The 20,013-nt window shown below is 27.7% G+C and overlaps 1 protein-coding gene across 1 annotated transcript in view; it reads left to right on the plus strand.

Moving 5' to 3' along the window:
• The window catches only part of LOC100202217 (transformation/transcription domain-associated protein), a 102,887-nt gene that overhangs the window by 48,155 nt on the left and 34,719 nt on the right, over positions 1-20,013 (plus strand). Inside the window, exons 30-41 of the mRNA XM_065810760.1 lie at positions 851-1,018; positions 1,124-1,360; positions 1,565-1,894; positions 9,540-10,028; positions 10,353-10,700; positions 10,978-11,226; positions 11,816-12,052; positions 12,131-12,312; positions 12,401-12,680; positions 16,094-16,963; positions 17,149-17,285; positions 17,367-18,334. Of these exons, the coding sequence (XP_065666832.1) occupies positions 851-1,018; positions 1,124-1,360; positions 1,565-1,894; positions 9,540-10,028; positions 10,353-10,700; positions 10,978-11,226; positions 11,816-12,052; positions 12,131-12,312; positions 12,401-12,680; positions 16,094-16,963; positions 17,149-17,285; positions 17,367-18,334 (4,495 nt within the window). The remainder of the gene's footprint in view (positions 1-850; positions 1,019-1,123; positions 1,361-1,564; positions 1,895-9,539; positions 10,029-10,352; positions 10,701-10,977; positions 11,227-11,815; positions 12,053-12,130; positions 12,313-12,400; positions 12,681-16,093; positions 16,964-17,148; positions 17,286-17,366; positions 18,335-20,013) is intronic.

Raw genomic sequence — 20,013 nt, forward strand, 5'->3', positions numbered from 1 at the left:
AAAAATAAAGTTATAATAAGAATTTTAGGCTTTTATTGGTTATTATAAAAATAAAATATTTTAGGCTGTTTTTATTGGTGGTTATAAAAAGAAAGAAGTTATAAAGATTGTTATAAAGATTTTAGCTATTTCTATTTGTTGTTATATAAAAAAAAATTTTGTTCTGTTTTTTATTAGTTGTTAATAATAGTTTGATAATTTAAAAATTTTATTATTTAATAAAAAATTCTATAAAAAAATTTAGTTCTAAACAAAAATCAGTCCCAAATAAAGAAATCAGTTCTAAAAAAAATTCAGACTTAAATAAACATTAAATATGAGTAAATAAGGCAAGCATAAGGTAAATAAATATAGATAAAATGAACAAAAGTTAATATGAGGTAAACAAAGGTAAATTTAAATAAGCTAAATAAATAAGTAAATTGTTATGACTAAAGTAAATAACAGCATAAATATAAAGAAATTAGGCATAAATAATATAGATATAGGCATAAATAAATACATATTATAATAAGGAAAGCGGAAATAAATATAAATAATAATAATAATAAATAAGGAAAACAAAAATGTAAATATATATAAATAAAACAAACATTAGCAATTAAAATAAATAATTAGTATCAGACATTTTAAAATCAAAATACTTTAGAATATTAATAAAGTTAATTTGCATATATTATTACTACTAGTGTTATTATTATTATTGTTATTATAACTATTAACATTGTTATTATTGTTATTATAAATATATTTGGTATTTATAAAATATAACAAAAAATATATCAAAAATATATAAAGGTATTTGTGCTAGGTATTTAAAATGCATTTAATATTCTCCTTGTAACTTTAGGTTTCTTCTGGAGCTGTTGAATCAGCAAAAAGAATTCTTGAGGAGTTATTGCGAAAATGCAATGGGCAGTCTTTAAAAGTTGGTTCTTTACAGGATCAGTATTTTCCTATTGTTGTCCAAAACATGGTTCGTGAAGTTGTATCTCCAAATCACACAGTGCGTGAGCAGGTATTCATATTTATACTAAATTCTTTGTTTAAAACAATGAAATTACTTGTTATCTTACATGTCTTTTTTTATAGCTTCCATTTAAATGTTTATTTGTACTTATAGGCTCGCCATTCTTTGCAAGTACTTTCTGAAGTAACTAACAAGACAGTTTACAGCCTGATGGAGCCTCACAAATCTTTGTTAGAGGATATGATCCCACCTAAAAAGCATTTGCTTCGTCATCAACCAATTAATACACAAATTGCATTAATGGATGGTAACACATTTTGTACATCCCTTAATCCAAGATTATTTACAATGGATTTATCAATTGTGGAACATAAAGTTTTTTTTACAGAGGTATTATGCCTTTAAATATGGTAATTATGTCTTTAATTATGGTAATTATGCCTTTAATAATCATGATTATGCCTTTAATCATCATAATTATGCCTTTAATCATCATGATTATGCCTTTAATCATCATTAAAACAAAGATAATCATAATTAATAGCAATTAAATTTATTTGTAATAAGTGCATAATTAACATTTTTTTTTTACAGCTTTACACACTTTGTGAAGCTGATGATGCCACACTGACAAAGCTTCCATGTTACAAGTCAGTTACTTCATTTACTCAACTCCGTGTTAGTGCACTTGCAGCATTGACAGCATGTCACTACATTGTACAAGCCCGCGAAAAAATCTTTAATGTGTTAGTTAAAGCTATAAACTCAATATCATCAGAGGTTATGCAAGCTGGAAAAGAAAATATGCAAAAGTTTATAGCTGGTGGTGCGCTTGAATCTGTTAAAGAGCTTGTATCAGTAAATATTCGACCTTTGTTGTTAATGCTAGGAGATTATAGAAGTCTTAGTATGAATGTTTTAAATGTATGGTTATATGTTGAATTTTTTTAAATTTTTAATCTTTATTTTACTTATTATGGATTGATTATATATAATAGTTAACTGTACAATATATAATAGTTAACTGTACAATATATAATACTTAACTGTTCAATATATAATAGTTAACTGTACAATATATAATAGTTAACTGTACAATAGTACATAGTCCCTAACATTTTATTAGTGTCAATCAATCTAGTAATCATCATCAATTAGTACATTTAATATCAGCATCATTTTTCAATACCTGTATTTCTGTACTGAAAAATTTCAATATTACTAATACAGGTATAACCTTATGGAAAAAAAAAAAATATATATATATATATATATATATATATATATATATATATATAAATGAGCTTAAAAATATATTTTATGAAAGTTTATAGTGATTCAATTAGTTTTTTCATTTTATATCAAAATTAACTGCTTTAATTTATGCTTTTTTTCTCCTTCGTAAAATATGCCTATAAGAAAAAAAGTTTAAGTGTCATCCCCTAGAGATGATTTAAATTTGGTGACAATGTTGCCACTTGCCAAAAATCTGCACTCTGGTTTGAAACATGTTGGCTTTACAGTTTCAGGTATTCATTCAGAAGTTTTGGAAATATGTTCCACAAGTTCTTTCTTTGTAAACTGCAATCTAATTTTGGATCTTTTTTTTTACATTTCATATCAATCAAAATCACCACGTCTAGTTTTCTTTCAATGACAAGATTGCAGTGCTGTTAACGGAATTGCAAACAGATGAAACACTAGTGTAAAGGATTGTCTGTTGATTGAGCTGGTTGTATAATCAAAGTCATTTATAGTAGCTGTTATAAAATACACAATTATAAAACTAAATGTTTTAACAAAAAGCGTTTTTGTAAAAATATTTAGTTTTATAGTCTGATGACCATCTATTGGTCTCTAAATATTACTAATAATTAAATAATATAATTGTTTTAAAGTTCTCCATAAAAAGAAGTAATTTAAAATAAATGATTAAGTCTTAATTATTTTTTTAAACTAGTGTTTTATAAAAAGAATGTCTCAATTTGAGACATATGTCTCCTGAAACACTTGTTAAATAATGTATTGTCCCAAAATATTTTTCATATATCCAATACTGAAATACCGGTACTGATCCCACCCACGGTTCTAGAAAAAAATTACTTTTTTAATATTTAATATTGATATTCAGGTATTAGTACTATTGGTATCATAATCATCTTCACCATCCATTTTTTAAAGTAACAAATGCCACTCCTAGATCTTTTATTTTTCCTAAAAAACTTTTTTGATAAATTTTATATACATCTGATATAATATATCAGATGTATGTAAAATTTTATTATCAAAAAAGATTTTTAGGATTTTAGATTTTTGATAGGAGTGTATATATCAGATGTAGTAATATATCAGTAGTATATTATACTACTGATATATTACTACACCTGATATATACACTCCTATCAAAAATCTGTATTGTCTGGTCTAGTAATTTTACACATATATATATATATATATATATATATATATATATATATATATATATATATATATATATACACACATATATATATATATATATATATATATATATATATATATATATATATATATATATATATATATATATATATATATATTGTTTGTTGGCTTTGGGAAGAGCGGAAGGAAAAAAGTGATTCTTACGCCAACACATACGTCACTTTTAATTACTTTTGACTTTCGTCCCACATTTTCGTGTTGGACGAAAGTCAAAACCATTAATTTAATTACAAATTAATTGTTATATAAAAAACCCACAAAAACGCAAATTTAATTGACCAGAATGTTTTCAAAAACATTCTGAATGTTTTTAAAACATTTTGAATGTTTTTAACAATATAAACAATGTTTTTATTTTTATTTTTTTTAATAAAATGTTTTTGTTTTTATTTTTTTTAATAAAATGTTTTTATTTTTATTTTTTTTTACTGTAAATCATGCACGGAGTGTTGCTTCATCGACTATCTTATAGCCTGACTCGCAAGGGAGTGCTGCTACATCGACTGACAAATAGCCTGACTCGCAAGGGAGTGCTGCTACATCGACTGACAAATAGCCTGACTCGCAAGGGAGTGCTGCTACATCGACTGACAAATAGCCTGACCCGCAAGGGAGTGTTGCTACATTGACTGAGGGTTTGGTTGGGGCAGGCAGTCTATCATTATTAAAAAAAAAAAATTCCGGTCTTGCATTTTAATTTTTACTTTTTGTCAACAAAATATGGAAAAAACTTTCGGACAACATCTAAGGGTTCTATATATACACACATATATATACATACGTCACTGAATTGAATTTTATTTTCTGTAAAATAGTTTACTTTTTAGCATATTTTTTGTATATATATAAATTTTTTATAAATATATATATATTTTTATATATAAATAAATAACATAAAACAACAAAATCTAATAATCCAGAAGTTAAATTAATAAAAATAGATTCATTTCAAAATATCTTGATTAAAAAACACTTTTTTTTGCATTGTGTCACTTGTGTCACTAAATTTGTGTTTTAATTTTTATATTCTGTCACATTAAAATTATATTTTACTTGTATTGTAGCATTTTAATTCAGGCTTATTTTATTAAAAGCAACAGTTTTTTGAGTAAGGAAAATTTTAATTAAAGAATATCTATGCATGGTAAATTACTTAACTATGGATTAGCCACATCTAACTATTTTCTTCAATGGGCAGTTTCTTTCTGTAAGAATATCAGAAAGATGTTTTAGGAAGTCTTCCTGATATTATTAAGAAAATACAGTAGAAGAAACTGCTTATATCTCATAAAAAAAGTTAGGTAAGTGTTTTCTTATATATATATATATATATATATATATATATATATATATATATATATATATATATATATATATATATATATATATATATATATATATATATATATATATATATATAATATATATATATATATATATATATATATATATATATATATATATATATATATATATATATATATATATATATATATATATATATATATATATTAGGGTGGTCCTTAATTTTCAAAGTTTGATTTTTGTACAGGGCACCCTTGAATTTTGTTTATATGCATGCATAAAAAATTCACAAAAAAAATCAGCTAAATCTGGAAACATTTAGAGGTCCCTACCACATATATAATAGTTAAGTATCATGTGGGGTTTCGTGGCTGCATTTCACTAGTTGTTATGCTGGTGAACTCTTTCACTGCACACTATACCGCCTGCATAATTTATCAAATGATGTTACTTATTTATTGTTAAATTATCCAGAATGCATTTCACCAGCTGTCAGCCATTTGTAATCAGACACTGACAGACACTCACTCAATAACAATAATATTTGATGAATCTGAATTAGTGACTACTGACTCTCTCAGGGAAACTTCTGTAACAACTGACCTAGTGGATACTGGATCAAAAGTGAGTGTTTTCTTTGATTATTTTTGCTTAAATATTAATTTGCCAAATTATATTGATTTAACAATGAATTATTATAAAACAGACAGAATGACTGATCCGCTGTGCTAAATCCATTTTAAATTGTTAATTAATATCAATTGCCTGAGTGCCATAGTATTAAACTTGACTTTTCATTTATGCACATAATTGTGTATTTTATTTATTGGTTTTAGACCTTGTCAGAGTTTTCATATGTCATTTTTGTTTATTTATATTGCATAACATAAATTTTGTCAGTTAGTTTTCTGAGTTCTATAAATTTTTGTTAGAAATTACATATAATTTGAATAATTAAATTGGATGGTAACAAATAAAATTTATTATTTTAAGGGAGATGGCCAATGCTTGCTGTAGGACTTCGAAACCAACTACAAGACGAGAAACTGAGTTGTGGCTGATAGGCCAAATGTCTGAAATTCTCAGCTCTACAAAGTTATCGTCAAAGAAGGAAGTCATGGCACTTTTCTTCTATTACAAAGAGGCCACCAAACAGACCGTTCATGAAGCATCACATTCAACAACTAATGACGTTCTTGAAGTGTGGGCTAAACCCCGCATCCCGACACAGTTGAAGAAACACGTTGTTGAAAAAGTTGAATATCTGTTCCATGAATATGACAAACTGAAGAAAAATAAGGAAAATAAAGCAAAGCGCTCTGAAAGTCTACTGAAGAAGGAAGAAGAATGAAAGGATGGCTTAGAGAGTCTTTTTGACATTGCTCATGTGGACGCCATGAAGATGATTAGTATGCAGAAGGACAGAGAGTTCCTGTTAGCTCAGCGTGAGGCGGGACGACGTGGTAAGATGGGAAGTGTTGACAAAGCCATGGCCAAAAGAGAAAGAGATGTTCACAGTAAAGAAGAAAAGAGAGAGAAGAACAGGACAGAGTGGCCAGAGAGGAGAAAGCTATTCTTCAGATTTCCGAAAGCGAATAGGAGTCTGGTAATGATAATGAAGCATTTGGTGAGCCATCATCAAGCACAACTTCAAAGAGAACTAAACGTAAACGTGGCACACACAAAATACTGAATGACAAGTTAGCAGTATGTCTGGATATGGCAAAGGTCAGTGATAGAAATGCTGCACTAGTCCTGACTCCAGCACTGCAGCACCTCGGTCATGACCCAGCAGAGTTTAATATCAATTGATCCATTCGAAGAGAAAGGATGAAATGTCCATTCGAAGAGAAAGGATGAAATGTAGGCAGAGAATGGCAGAGAACTTGAAATCAGCAGAATTCAAGCCAACAGTTCTAACAACACTAACAATACACTGGGATGGGAAATTGCTGGAAGATATCAGTAGCAAAAAAATTGTGGACCGGCTCCCAATCTTCGTGTCTGGACTAGGAGTTGACCAACTTCTTTGTGTACCAAAGCTGCCATCTGGAACTGGAGAAGCTGCAGCAACAGCTGTTTATGATGCAACTGTAGCGTGGGGCATAGTTGATAAAGTCAAGTGCGTGTGCTTCGACACTACTTCCGTCAATAGTGGTCCAAGAAATGGTGCTTGCATCCTACTGGAGCAGAAGTTTGACAAAGATTTGCTCTGGTTTGCTTGCCGTCATCACATTTTAGAAATAGTCTTAGAGGCAACGGTTACTCTTTCTCTTGGCCCTTCAAAGGTTCCAGACATCATGATTTTTAAAAGGTTTCAAAGCAGTTGGGAAATCATTGACCAGTCAAACTTTCAGGCATCTAGTTCGAATGACATCGTGCACAGTGCCGTTTCCAGTGTTGCAAATGAAATTATTGCATTTGCTGAAAACCAACTGCAACAGTTTCAGCCTCGTGATGATTATCGCGAACTGCTAGAGCTGACAATAATGTTTCTGGGAGGCGTTCCATCTCAAGGATACTCATTCAAAGCTCCGGCAGGACTGCATCGAGCCAGATGGATGGCCAAGGCTATTTATTCATTGAAAATATGGATGCTGAGAAGCCAGTTCAAGATGACAAAGAAAGAAGAGAAGGGAATAGCAGACGTGTGTCTTTTCACAGTGACTCTGTATGTCAAGGCCTGGTTTAGAGCGCTGTCAGCGCCATCTTCGCCTCGTGTTGATCTCGAACTTATCAAGGAGATCAACAAATACAAGGCACAGAATCAAGCAGTCTCTCAGATCGCAATGAAGAAAATTTTAGGACATTTGTGGTACTTGTCAGAAGAACTGATTGCATTGGCTTTCTTTAATGACGAAGTCTCCGATGACACTAAATGTCTGATGGTCAGTGCCCTGCAAGTACCGGGTGCAGAACATCCTTTGAAGAGGATAACTGTTGATCCTATGCTGGTGAGCTCCAAGAACTTGGAAGACTTTGTCACCGAGAGCAGTCCTAGACTCTTCACTATCACTGGTCTACCGTCAACTTTCCTCAACAAAGATGTGAAGCTCTGGTCTGCAGATGCTGACTATCAGTTGGCGAAGAACACTGTCAGTAGTATGAGAGTTGTGAATGACATAGCAGAACATGGAGTTGCCTTAATGGACGAATACAACAAGCTGCACACAAACAATGAGGAGCAGAAAAACTGCCTTCTCTTAATTGTAAAGATGTACCGCCAGCAATTTCCTGATCGAGCGAAGAATACCCTGGCAATGGACTAACTAGACGGTTTTTGTCACTTTGACAGTCTCAACACAGAAGGACAACAATAATTACAATATGTAACACTGTAACAGTTGTTTAAATGTGCTTCAAAAAAGCAATGTTGTGCTCTGTGATCATATTTTTCCTAATCATTCATATTGTAGAATACTGAGCATATGAACCTTCTGTGGGCACTTTTATAGATATAAACTCTGCGGTAGGGACCCCTAAAATGTATTTTTTTCAAATAAAATTTTCAGTACAATTATTTTTTCATAAACGTCAACCATTCAAGGGGGTGCCCTGTGAGAAAACTGAAGAAAATTTTCTTTGTAATGAATAAGGACCACCCTAATATATATATATATATATATATATATATATATATATATATATATATATATATATATATATATATATATATATATATATATATATATATATATATTGTTATGAGATTTCGCTGCATAACGCATTTCAAAGTAACTCAACTCACCAAATATATTTTGTATTGTTAGAAGTTATATTGCGTCACTAGCATCTTTTCAAGTACCACATTGTAGTTAAAGTTATTTTATTAACGCGTTAAAAAAGTTACAAATAAAATCTAAGTTCCTATTTGAAAAACCATTTTTATTATTTTTTTCAAATATGAACTAAATTTTATTTTGAAAAAAAATTTTTTTTCATAAAATGTAACATAATATTTGTTTATTTTCTTATAATTTTACAGTTAGTTTTTGGTTATTTTATTAATTGTTAATAAATTTTTTCTTATTTATTTTGTGATCTCTTTTTAATAATGTTTTTAAACAATAAATCGTATTTTTTATTATTTATCAGTTACCGATAACATATTTGTGATCATAATTTATTTTTATAAATTAAACAAATGTCATTAAAACTTTACGCTATTGAATAAACAATAAACAAAATATCTTATTAATAAAATATTTACATCAAAATAAATTGTGCATTTTTTAAACTATTATGACAAAAAATGATTTTTATATTAGTATAACAAAATATATTAATATGACAAAAAATAATTTTTATATTTATATATATTTAATTCCTTAAGATAAAACTTAAAACACTTTATTTTTTTTTAACTATTTTTTAACAACAACAAAAAAATTATTAAACAAACTGTTTCTTTAACAAAAAATCTATTAGTTTACAACTGCGGTTAAATGCTTTCACTTACGACTTTATTTCTTCTGCATAAACCTCACGTAAATGATATCAAAAGATAATTTAAATATTCTAAAAGATAAAAGTTTTTGCGTAACGCAAAACTGCTGAACGCGTTGGCAAATCCCCTTTTCGTAGGCAAAATGCGAGCTGCGTAACGCTTCTTAACAAGGCCTTATATATATATATATATATATATATATATATATATATATATATATATATATATATATATATATATATGTATATATATATATAAATTTATACTATTTTCATTTTACAATTGATCATAGCTTTTTTTGTATTAATATTTTGTTATAGATTTATGTTATTTTAGAAACTTACTTGTTTCATGGAATTGTTTCCAGAGCTTTTTAATGAAAAGCTTTGTGAGCAACTTTTAGCACATTTACGTAAATGGACTGATACAGCTGTGTCTACAGCAAATACACAAAATCATCAGCAAGTTAAGCCAGCTTTACGTAGTACTGAAGAAATTAAAATATGTGGAGCTATTATGAATATGTTTTATCTTGTTCCTGCTGCCTCAACAAAGTTAATTGAACCGCTCATTGCATTGACCGTTAAAACAGAAAGAGCTTTAGTCATAGAAGTTTCTAGTCCATTTCGTCAACCTTTAGTTGCTTTTCTTCTTCATTATCCTCATCAAGCTGTTGAACACTTTCTTTCAAATATTTCAGATCCCTTGATTAATAGATTATTTATTTGTATCTTAAAAAGAGATGACGCTAAGCCATTTAGAATAGCTCTTGAAGCAAATGCTGTGAGATTGGTCAACTGTACATTTTTAGCAACTTTACCTCAAGTAGGTCTTAATATTTTTTTTATAGACAGTATGACTTTTTTGGTTATTAACTTTATGATTTTTTTTAGATTTCTCCTTCTCTTTTACTTTTTCTATTTTTGATTAAATTTTATTTTAAGTAAAAATCATATTAAATACTTCTATAAATTGTTTTTTTAAATTTAATTCATTATCGTCCAGAAATTTTTTAATTTCCTCAGTGAGAAATAACAACAAATATTTATATGGAAAATATTTGTGGGTGAATTTATTGTTTATTTTATTTATTTATTTTTAACCATAAAACTTGTTTCAATCGTATTTATTTCATTCATTTTAATTAAGCAAAATGAAGATCAGCTGGCATTAGCAATAAAGCGTCATAATCTACAGTTTCAAGGTGTTTTAATTGTTCGAATTCTTGTTAAGTTTAATCCAGAGTGGTTGTCACAACAACCTTTAGTAATTACACACCTGAAAAGAATTTGGAACTCTCATCCATTGTTTGAAAAAAGTATTGACAGTAGCAATGAATATTGGAGAGAGGTTAAGTTAGTTGCAAAATGTCTCTTATCTTATGTCAGTCATAAACCAAATGATATAGATGTTTTGTTTCAACTACTTAAAGTTTATACAATCATCTCTTTGTCAAGTTTTCATTTTTTAAAGCGATTTTTAGAGAACATTTGCAAGGTAATGTTTTTATACTGCTAAATATTGTTTGTTTTGATAAAAATTCAATTTAATTTAACATAATAACTTTTTTAATATTTTAATATATAATTAAATATTTTAATATATAATTAGATATTTTAATTATATTTAAATATTTTAATATACAATTAAATATTTTAATTATAGTTTTTCATTTTGTTAATTGGCTTGCTATAAACTCATAAAATTAAATTTTAAACTTTCGATAGTCATAGCAAGAACTTTCAGTATTTAAAAATTGTTTTTCATTATTTAGTCCTATACTGTTGAAAAAAAAAGAAATGTTTTCTTTAAATTTGTTGAATGTTTCCTTAACCAATCATTTCCACAAACTTTAAAAGCAATGATTTTAATGCACCTTGTTATACCAATGTTTGAAGATAGTTTTAAGAAAAATGAAACTATAGAGTTGATTGGAGGACCACCATGTCCAGAACAAGATAGTCCAAACAATGTGATCAGTGTTTTCTTAAATAAAGTGATTGACCCAGAAATGGCATTTCCGGTAATTTTTTATTTATGAAAACTACATAAATATTCTAAATATTATTTGATATTATAATCAAAATGAATGCATTCAATGTATTCGAAATTAAATTAAATTTATTTATTTTTATTTATTTTATAAATAATTATTTTAGTTGCTATTATACAAGCATTTGATGAAAAATTTGATGAAAAACAGTTTTAATGTTTTTGACATTTGAGGAGCCCATCTGCAAAATGCGCTAAGTCACAAAAGTAAAAATTCTGAGTTAGTTCTATTACCACGTTTTATATATTTAAATCTATCATCTATTTAAATATTGGACCTATTCAAAAATTTTTGGTCCTAAAAATGGACAAAGAAAATATCAATTTCTGTTGATGTGCAACTAAAAGTAGTTTAGTTTTTTGTTGTTTTCTCAAAATCAGTTTACTCGGACTTAGTGCGTTTTGCAAATGGGCTCCTCATTTTTAATGTGCTAAATTTAGTGATGCTGTTTTTTTTAGTTATAATTTTAAGTATGAGGAAGTTAATCAAGTGAAGGAAAAGAAAAAAATCTGTTTTCATAAAAATTTTAGGTTCAATTTAAAATAAAAATTCTTTTTAGGACTCCATACGCATTTTATTATTACAGTTGTCAGCGTTGTTAGTTGAGCATGCTGGCGCTCATATTCATGATGTTTCAAATCGTAAACAAGGTGTAAAACTTAAGCGACTTTATATATTTGCTTGGCCATGTTTACTTTCCAAGCAATGTGTAGATCCTGCTACAAAGTATCATGGCTTTTTTTTGCAAGCCCATATTATTATCAAATTTGCAATTCATAAAAAGTTTGTTTTACAGGTATATAATTTTGTTTTGTATTTACAAATGTTTTTTTATGAATATAAAGTATTTTTATATAAAAAAAATAAACTCCAGGTTTTTCATGGTTTGCTGAAAGCTCACGGGCAAGAGGCTCGCCAAGTTGTTCGGCAAGGACTTGACATTTTGACACCTGTAATGCCTACTCGAATGGAAGATGGCAATGCTATGCTTTCACATTGGACTAAAAAAATTATAGTAGAGGAAGGCCACACATTAAGTCAGCTTGTTCATGTTTTGTAAGCTCAAATCTTTTCATAAGTTGTTTGCATTCAGTCATATTTTAATACTAGCAAAAATATCATTTATATTTTTTAATAAATTTAGACACTTGATTGTTCACCATCATGATGTGTACTATCCTGTTCGAATGGATCTTGTTCAGCACATGATTAGTTCAATGCAAAGATTAGGTTTTACCCAGAGTGCTACAATTGAACATCGCAAATTAGCTGTTGATTTAGCTGAAGTTATTATTGAATGGGAAAGACACCATAATGAACAAGATCAAACTGCAGATGTTTCAACTAATTTAGTTGCTAGTGGCATTAAGAGATTAAGTACTGAAAGTGTAGACCAAATTATACCTAAAAAACCTCGCACTATGGTATATTTTAGACATTTCTTTCTTTTAGTTTGTGCATATATTATTAATAAACTTATTAATATTTAAATTTATTTTTATATTAATTTTTTTTAATTTCAAATCTATTGATTTTTTTAAAACATTTTGATGCATAATAGAAAAGCATATAAAATAAATGTAACTTTAAATAGCTATAATTTTTTAGTAAAAAATTTCAAAATTTAAACTTATTTTAAGACAAAATAAGTTTATTCAATCATTTTACAACATGATAAATTAATTGTATGATAAAAATTATGTTTTTGAAAGAATGTATATGTAAAAGTGGAAATTAAAATTTAAGCTAAACCCGACTTACACTACTTCTGTATGGAATTTCAAAAGAAAAAAAAGTCATAAAATTATGCAAATTTAACTAATTTAAAGTCATAAAATATTTTATTTACATTATATACAATTATAAATGTTTATAAAATCTATTTTTTTTTAGTTTCGAAGCTTCATTTTTTGCTTTTTCTTTTGTGGGAAGTTATATTTTCTAACGCAGCATCCAGCAGTAGTCACCCAGCATATTTGTATCCCATCAACCTCGATACCCTTTCTCTATATTCTTGATATATTGGTGAAACCTCTCACCTTGCTCTTCACTAACTGCACCAAGATTTTTAGGGGAGTAATCCAAATAAGAGTTCAAAAAATGGAGTTTAAAATTCATTGAGGACCCCAGATTTTTAAAATTGCACAACATTTTTTACGGTATTTTCATAACTACATCTTTAAAAGAATTCCATGCTAGCCTTTTAACATCATTTATCACATTTTCAAAGTTGTTACCTATCACTGATTCATCAAAGTTGTTACCTTTACCTGATTTACTTTCTGATGATAGCAATACTTTTAGGCTTTAGGGTGCTTGTGTTGTAGGAATACCAGGTCCATGGGGGACTGGGGGAGTGCTGAATTCATGTTTAGGTAACAAATTCAATTTTTATTTTTGGTACTATACCCTTGCTTATTGCACGAACAAAAGTAGTAGTCATCGATGTGGTTTCCTTTTCTTACCAGATCATGGGAATGTCAAAACAAAAAGATTTAACTTTACCTTTTGACCACATTCTAAGTCCTTCACTACACCCTAAACCAACTTTATGCACAGCCCAAGATTTGTCTTGGTTCACCTATCATTACTCCAAAGTATGCAAAATACACTTTTACGACAAAATCAGTAATAATTCTTTGTTGTTTTTTTACTACAAATTCACTACAAACATAGCAAAAACTCTCAGAAGAATTTACACAACCTCTTGAATTCATTTTTGAAATGCGCGTTACAAAAGTTGGAACAGAAATAAATGAATGAAAGGGCATAGAAGGGAGTTTGGGAATAAACATTGGGAATTCCGGCATTTGTATATATTGGGATTTACCATACTTACTATGGAAAATCTCAGTATTATATATGATTTAACGCTGACTAATTTTATCTCATGAGTTACTAAATGTTTTATTTCAGTATTTAAAACATAAAATTATCTTATAATTAGTTGGAATTAATAAAAAGTATATATTTCGGCAATTGTTTTGCACTTTAAGATCAAGTCACAAAATCCTGTTGTCAATCCCACAGTATTTTGTGTTTTTGTGGGAAAACCTTACGCAATGGAATCTTTTTAATAGTTTCCCAAATTTTAGCAATCGAAACTACTTAGGAATTAATTCTTATTTTAAAGAAAATTTTGTTCAGCTATTTTTAAATGTTTTTTTTTTATTTTTTTTTTGGCAATAGGTCTTTCATTTTCCTTTTCAACTTTAATAATATATTCAATAATATATAATAATAATTCCTGCTTAAGTAACTCAACAGGCGTATTAATTCCTGCCTAAGTACTTGAATAGCATTATCCATTTCTGTATAAGTACCTCATTAGCATTATTAATTCCTGCCTAAGTACCTCATTAGCAGTATTAATTCCTACCTAAGTACCTCAATAGCAGCATCAAATGAAATGCTCCTGTTATCTACAATATGATACAAAAGAAACACTAATAAAATAGGTACTAATGATATAAACAAAGTTTCTACTTTTATTTTTATTTTAAATTGAAACTCCTAAATGTGGTCAAAGTAACATTTAAAAGGTTTGTTGTAAAATTTATTTAAGTAATCCATTTATATAGTATCAAGCTTTCCTGAAAAGTAGATAAGAATATAACGAAAAATTTTTTATTTTGATAAACAGTTTTTTCACGACTTTTTACAGTCAGTATATTAAGGAAACACTTTATAATTTGGACAATTTTTAAATTTGTTTTTTAAATGTCTTTGCTAAACTTTACGGTTTTTACCGATGCGCAGAAAAGCGAGAAAACTAATTGCAATTTATTTGTGAAAATTTTTTTTAAACTAACTTTTCATGTAAAAAAATAAAATGATGCTCCAAAATCTTGTGCATTGTTAATTTACTAAACTTTTGTAACGAAATGTTTAGGAGTCTATTTAAAGCTTCTTTTTAAGTTTTTAAATACACTTAAACAGAGCAATCATTATGTTCATTATCTCTAGTGATTCGTTTTAACATTGGAAATTGGGCAATATAAGAGAAACAATTTCAGACATGCATCAAATGCGGTATATTTATTAAAAAAACTTTATTCTTTTGTTTTACTTATTCCGTCATTACAAAATTTATTCAAATATTTTTTATAAATAAATAACAATTTATTTTCTTATTTGCCTATTATATAAGTATTGAGAAAAAATGTCAAATACAGCAAAAACATTTTTTAAAAGTGAAAAGATGTAAAAACAAATAAAGATAATAAATGTAAGAAAAAATTAACAAAATTTCTTATAGTTCTTGCGTACATAGCGAGTTTCTTAATTACATGGAATAATAAAAATTGTGAATTAATTGCATATCAAAACTTTCAATCGTTAAATCGTTATAAAAGATTTTTTTTTCAACAACAACTCTAAAAAAAAGAATACAAAAGTATAAAAAAAATTTTTAAATTTGGTTTTTTTAATTATTAATTTTTTTTAGTTTATTTAATTTAACTTGATATTTCCTTACAATTTTGTTTCCTTTTTTTAGGGTTTTTTTTTTTCAGTTGATAAGTTTAGCTTTTTGCCGTGAATTATTGAAACGCTTTTTTTTGTTAAAAGATGCGAACTGCCGTGGTCAGTTTGTCTAAAAAATTACTATAATCGTGGATGAACAATGTGTGCGATTGCACGCACTTCCCGGGAATGCTTGATAGTATATATTTTTATTTTAATAAAATTTGAGTTTATGTCAATAGAACAAGTGATTTTCTATAAAATATCATATATCATTAGATGAATAATATTAACTTTTATTAAAATTTTTATTTGTATTTTTATTTTTTATCTTATATGTCCTAGTTTCTTGTTTTAATTTTTTTTTTAAAAGCTTATTAAAGAAGAGAAACATGAAAAGTTTGAAAAGCATGTTGTCGATGCTGTAAGCAACTTTTTGTTTCGTATTGCATGTCAAGTAAATGATAATAGTGCATCTACTGGAAGTTCTCCAGCTGAGACACTTTCAAAAAGATGTTTTAAGCTACTTCAAATCTGTTTAAAACCTGATTGTTGGCCTGAAGCTGAATTACGTGTTATCTGGCTCGAAAAACTGTTTCTAATGCTTGAATCAACACCAAATTCAAATATTTCTAATATCTCAATTGGTTTAGAGATGTTAACATATATGTGCACTATATTAAATAAACAAGAAATCCTGGCCATGTTTAAGCCGATTCAGAGAGGAATTATTGTCTGCATGGCATGTCAAAATGCAAAAGTTGTGAAAGGTGTTCATTTGATGTTAGAGAAACTATTAGGATTGTTTCCAATTGAATCTGGCTTTGGTAATAAAGAAGATGAGTTTGAAAACTTGTATACCAGCATTGGAAATACTATTTACGAAGGTTTAAATAGTTATGAAACTAGTTCATCAACAACAACACTAAATGTGCCAATAAACTTACTTAAGGCTGCTTGTTCAAGTAGTCCTTGTTATTTAGACAAATTCCTCATTCCATTTATGAAGGCAATGCAAAAAATGCAAAAAGAACATATCACAGGGCAGGCAGGTGAAAGTGCAGGCTTAACTGATTTGTTGATTTCTGCATTAGAGCTTGCTAAAATACGAGTTTGTGCTATGCAAGGAGACATGAGAAAAGTTTTTCTAACAGTTCTTACTTCACTTATTGAGAAGTCACCAGAAGCTAGACTGTTGAAAGCAATGATTAAAATTGTAGATGAATGGATTAGAGTAAAAATTGTAGGTTTTTTTTTTTTTTTTTTTGTTGATAAATGTTATAAATTTCAGATTTTTAAATGATCATTCTCTGATTCGTCTATATCTAGAATTTGAATAAACTTTTTTATGAGTGTTTTATATTCAGACTACAAGTCAAAACATACGATCTGTTTGTGAAAATCTTTTTATGAGTGTTTTATATTCAGACTACAAGTACCAACATACCATCTATTCGTGAAAAATCACTTATTCTTTATCGAATGATGTTAAATTTTGAAAAACGATTTGCTGATGACGTGGAGCTTCACAGTCAGTTTTTAGAAATTGTTAACTATGTTTACAAGTTAGTATAATTTATATTTTTATACTGCTATGTTTTCTTAGATTTGTTTATTTAAAATGCATTTTGTATTTTTAAATTTAGAGATAAGTCTCTCAGTGGTAGTGAGCTCACCGCACGACTGGAACCAGCCTTTTTAGCTGGTCTTCGTAGTGTTAATCCATCAATAAGGACTAAATTTATGGATGTTTTTGATAAAAGCATTAAAAAGAAAATTTATGATCGTCTTTTGTACATTATATCAACTCAAAATTGGGAGCATATGGGCAATCAGTATTGGATAAAACAATGTTTAGAGCTTATTTTTAATACAATACAGATAGATAAAAATGTTGTTTGTAACAGTAATTACAGTAGGTTACCTTCATGTTTATCTGCACTTCGAAACTCAAATCAACCAGAAGCTGTAAAAATTTTAGAACAGTATTATCAACAAAAGAAAGATTTGTCAGTTACATTAAAGTCATCAGAACAAAATTATGAAGAAATGAAAAATGAAGAGATAGATTTCTTTTGCCTTCGTTCAACTAATTCTATTTTAGAAAAATTTAATGATATAAACAGCTGTGTTGTGAACTTAGACAATAAAACTGATTATACTTTTGTATTGGAGCAGTTGTCCCAAGTTCATGGGAAGTTTCTTGACAGGTTGCATGATATTAAAATAGCTCCATTTGTAAATGCTATTGCACAACTCTGTCATAGAAGTACATTGCTTGCTCATAAAATTTGGGTTGATATTTTTCCTCAGTTATGGGATTTATTAGAAACACGTTACCAAACAGTTCTTTGTGGTGAATTTGGCCCATTTTTATGTAGTGGTAGTCATTTAGCACAAACCGAAGGCTATCGAAGCGCTATTAATACTCTTGTTGAAGGTATGTCACGCTGTGTTGGTTTGAGTATACGTCCTTGTGTATTAAAGTACCTTGGAAAAACTCATAACTTATGGCATCAAAGTGCTTTAATGTTAGAAAACATGGCTTTAGCTTGTGATGATATAGTTTCTGTTAATCCTCAGCTTCCATTACAGCAACCATGGTTAGATTTTGGTTAGTTTTTTTGTTTTTGTTTTTTTTAGTAAAATGATAACTGCCATTTTTGTAGGTACAATGTCTTTTTATTGTATTTGTTAAACTATTTTTATATATTGTAATACAAGTTATTGTTGGCTAAAAAAAGAATTGCATTTTCTTTATCAACCAATAAATGAAATGCACTGCAAAAAGAAAATAGACAACAATTTGGTAATAATAAAGTTACCAATAAAAAGTAAAATAATATTTTTTTATATTAAACTTTTAAGCATATTTTATAAAATCCTTATAAATTTTTTTTTGTCCTTTTTTGTTACTTTAAAATAAGATAAGATTTTTTTCCATTTGAGTTTTATCTTTAGAAGAAAGAAATTGTCATTTAGCCCCCCAAAAATATTGCCCCCTCTTAGGGAGGAGACAATATATATTTTTTTCTATATAAGTTTATATGGCTATATAGATATATATGGCCTCTATATTTTTAAAAAAATGTATGATAATCTGTAATTATGACCATATTGAGAAAACAAAGTGTGCAACAATATAAAAAAATAAATAAATCAAGATCCAATTTTATGGTTGATATTTTTTCATTTTCTTTTTAGTTTTTCTATATTTAGCAGACTGACTGTTTTTTATTTTTTTAAGTTCATCACCTGATTGATATAGAACTGCATTTGTTAACTTTTGTAAAAAATTTGGCATAAATATCTTTTGGTATTTTTGAAATTATCGTGTCTGCATTTTCAGAGGCTTCACTGTTATACCAATCTTGTTTTTAATTATAGAACCAGTGTAAAAGAGGTTGAAACAGGTTGAATATTCTGGTTAGATCAGAGCCAGTAAGTTAATTAAAAGCATTAATACCTTTTTTTCAAAATTCATATATTTAATTTTGAAAAAAAGGTTTTAATAAATGAATAAGAACTTTCTTTCACATTTCTGATCTTCAAGAAGTTGTAAATCTTGCTTTTTTGCAATCTTTTTTTTTATATTAATCTCAAACTCATACTGTCTTATTGAGAAGTTTTTAAACTCAGTTATTATGTTTGATAGTTTAAATGCTTATTTTTGTTGGGTTTTGATATATTGCATAAGTTTAGTTAATTTAAGTAATAAAAAAATAATGAAGAAAATGAATTTTCTCCAAATCTTTATTTTATTTTGGATTTTTTTTTAACTTATAAATTTGTTGTAATAAAATTCATAAAAAACAAAATATTTTCTTTAAGTGGAAAAAAATAAAGACAAAAATGTTTCTTCACATTTTTTTGGGACCTTTACAAACATTAGGCTATCCTACACTATGTGTTCATGGTGCTTGAATCCTAATGACCACGCCAGACACCTAAGCACACATTTATTTAGAAGCTTCATAATTCTATTCAATGAGATTGCCAAGATTTTCTGTTCTTATGGTATTTTCATCATTGTGCTAAGTCTTTTTGGTAATGGTAGCGCTGTAAAGAACTTTATTAACAATTTTATTGTCTTTCTCAACAATAATTTTGTTTTTAGTTATTATCTGATATATAATGTGTTATATATTATTATTTATTCTAATGTGTTATATATTATTATTTATTATAATGTGTTATATATTATTATTTTTATGTGTTATAAATTATTATTTATTATAATTATACACAGTATTTATTAGATTTAAAAGAATTTAATAGTTAATGTTAACTTTA

The sequence above is a fragment of the Hydra vulgaris genome, chromosome 11 (genome assembly GCF_038396675.1).
Source record: "Hydra vulgaris chromosome 11, alternate assembly HydraT2T_AEP".
NCBI lineage: Eukaryota > Metazoa > Cnidaria > Hydrozoa > Anthoathecata > Hydridae > Hydra > Hydra vulgaris.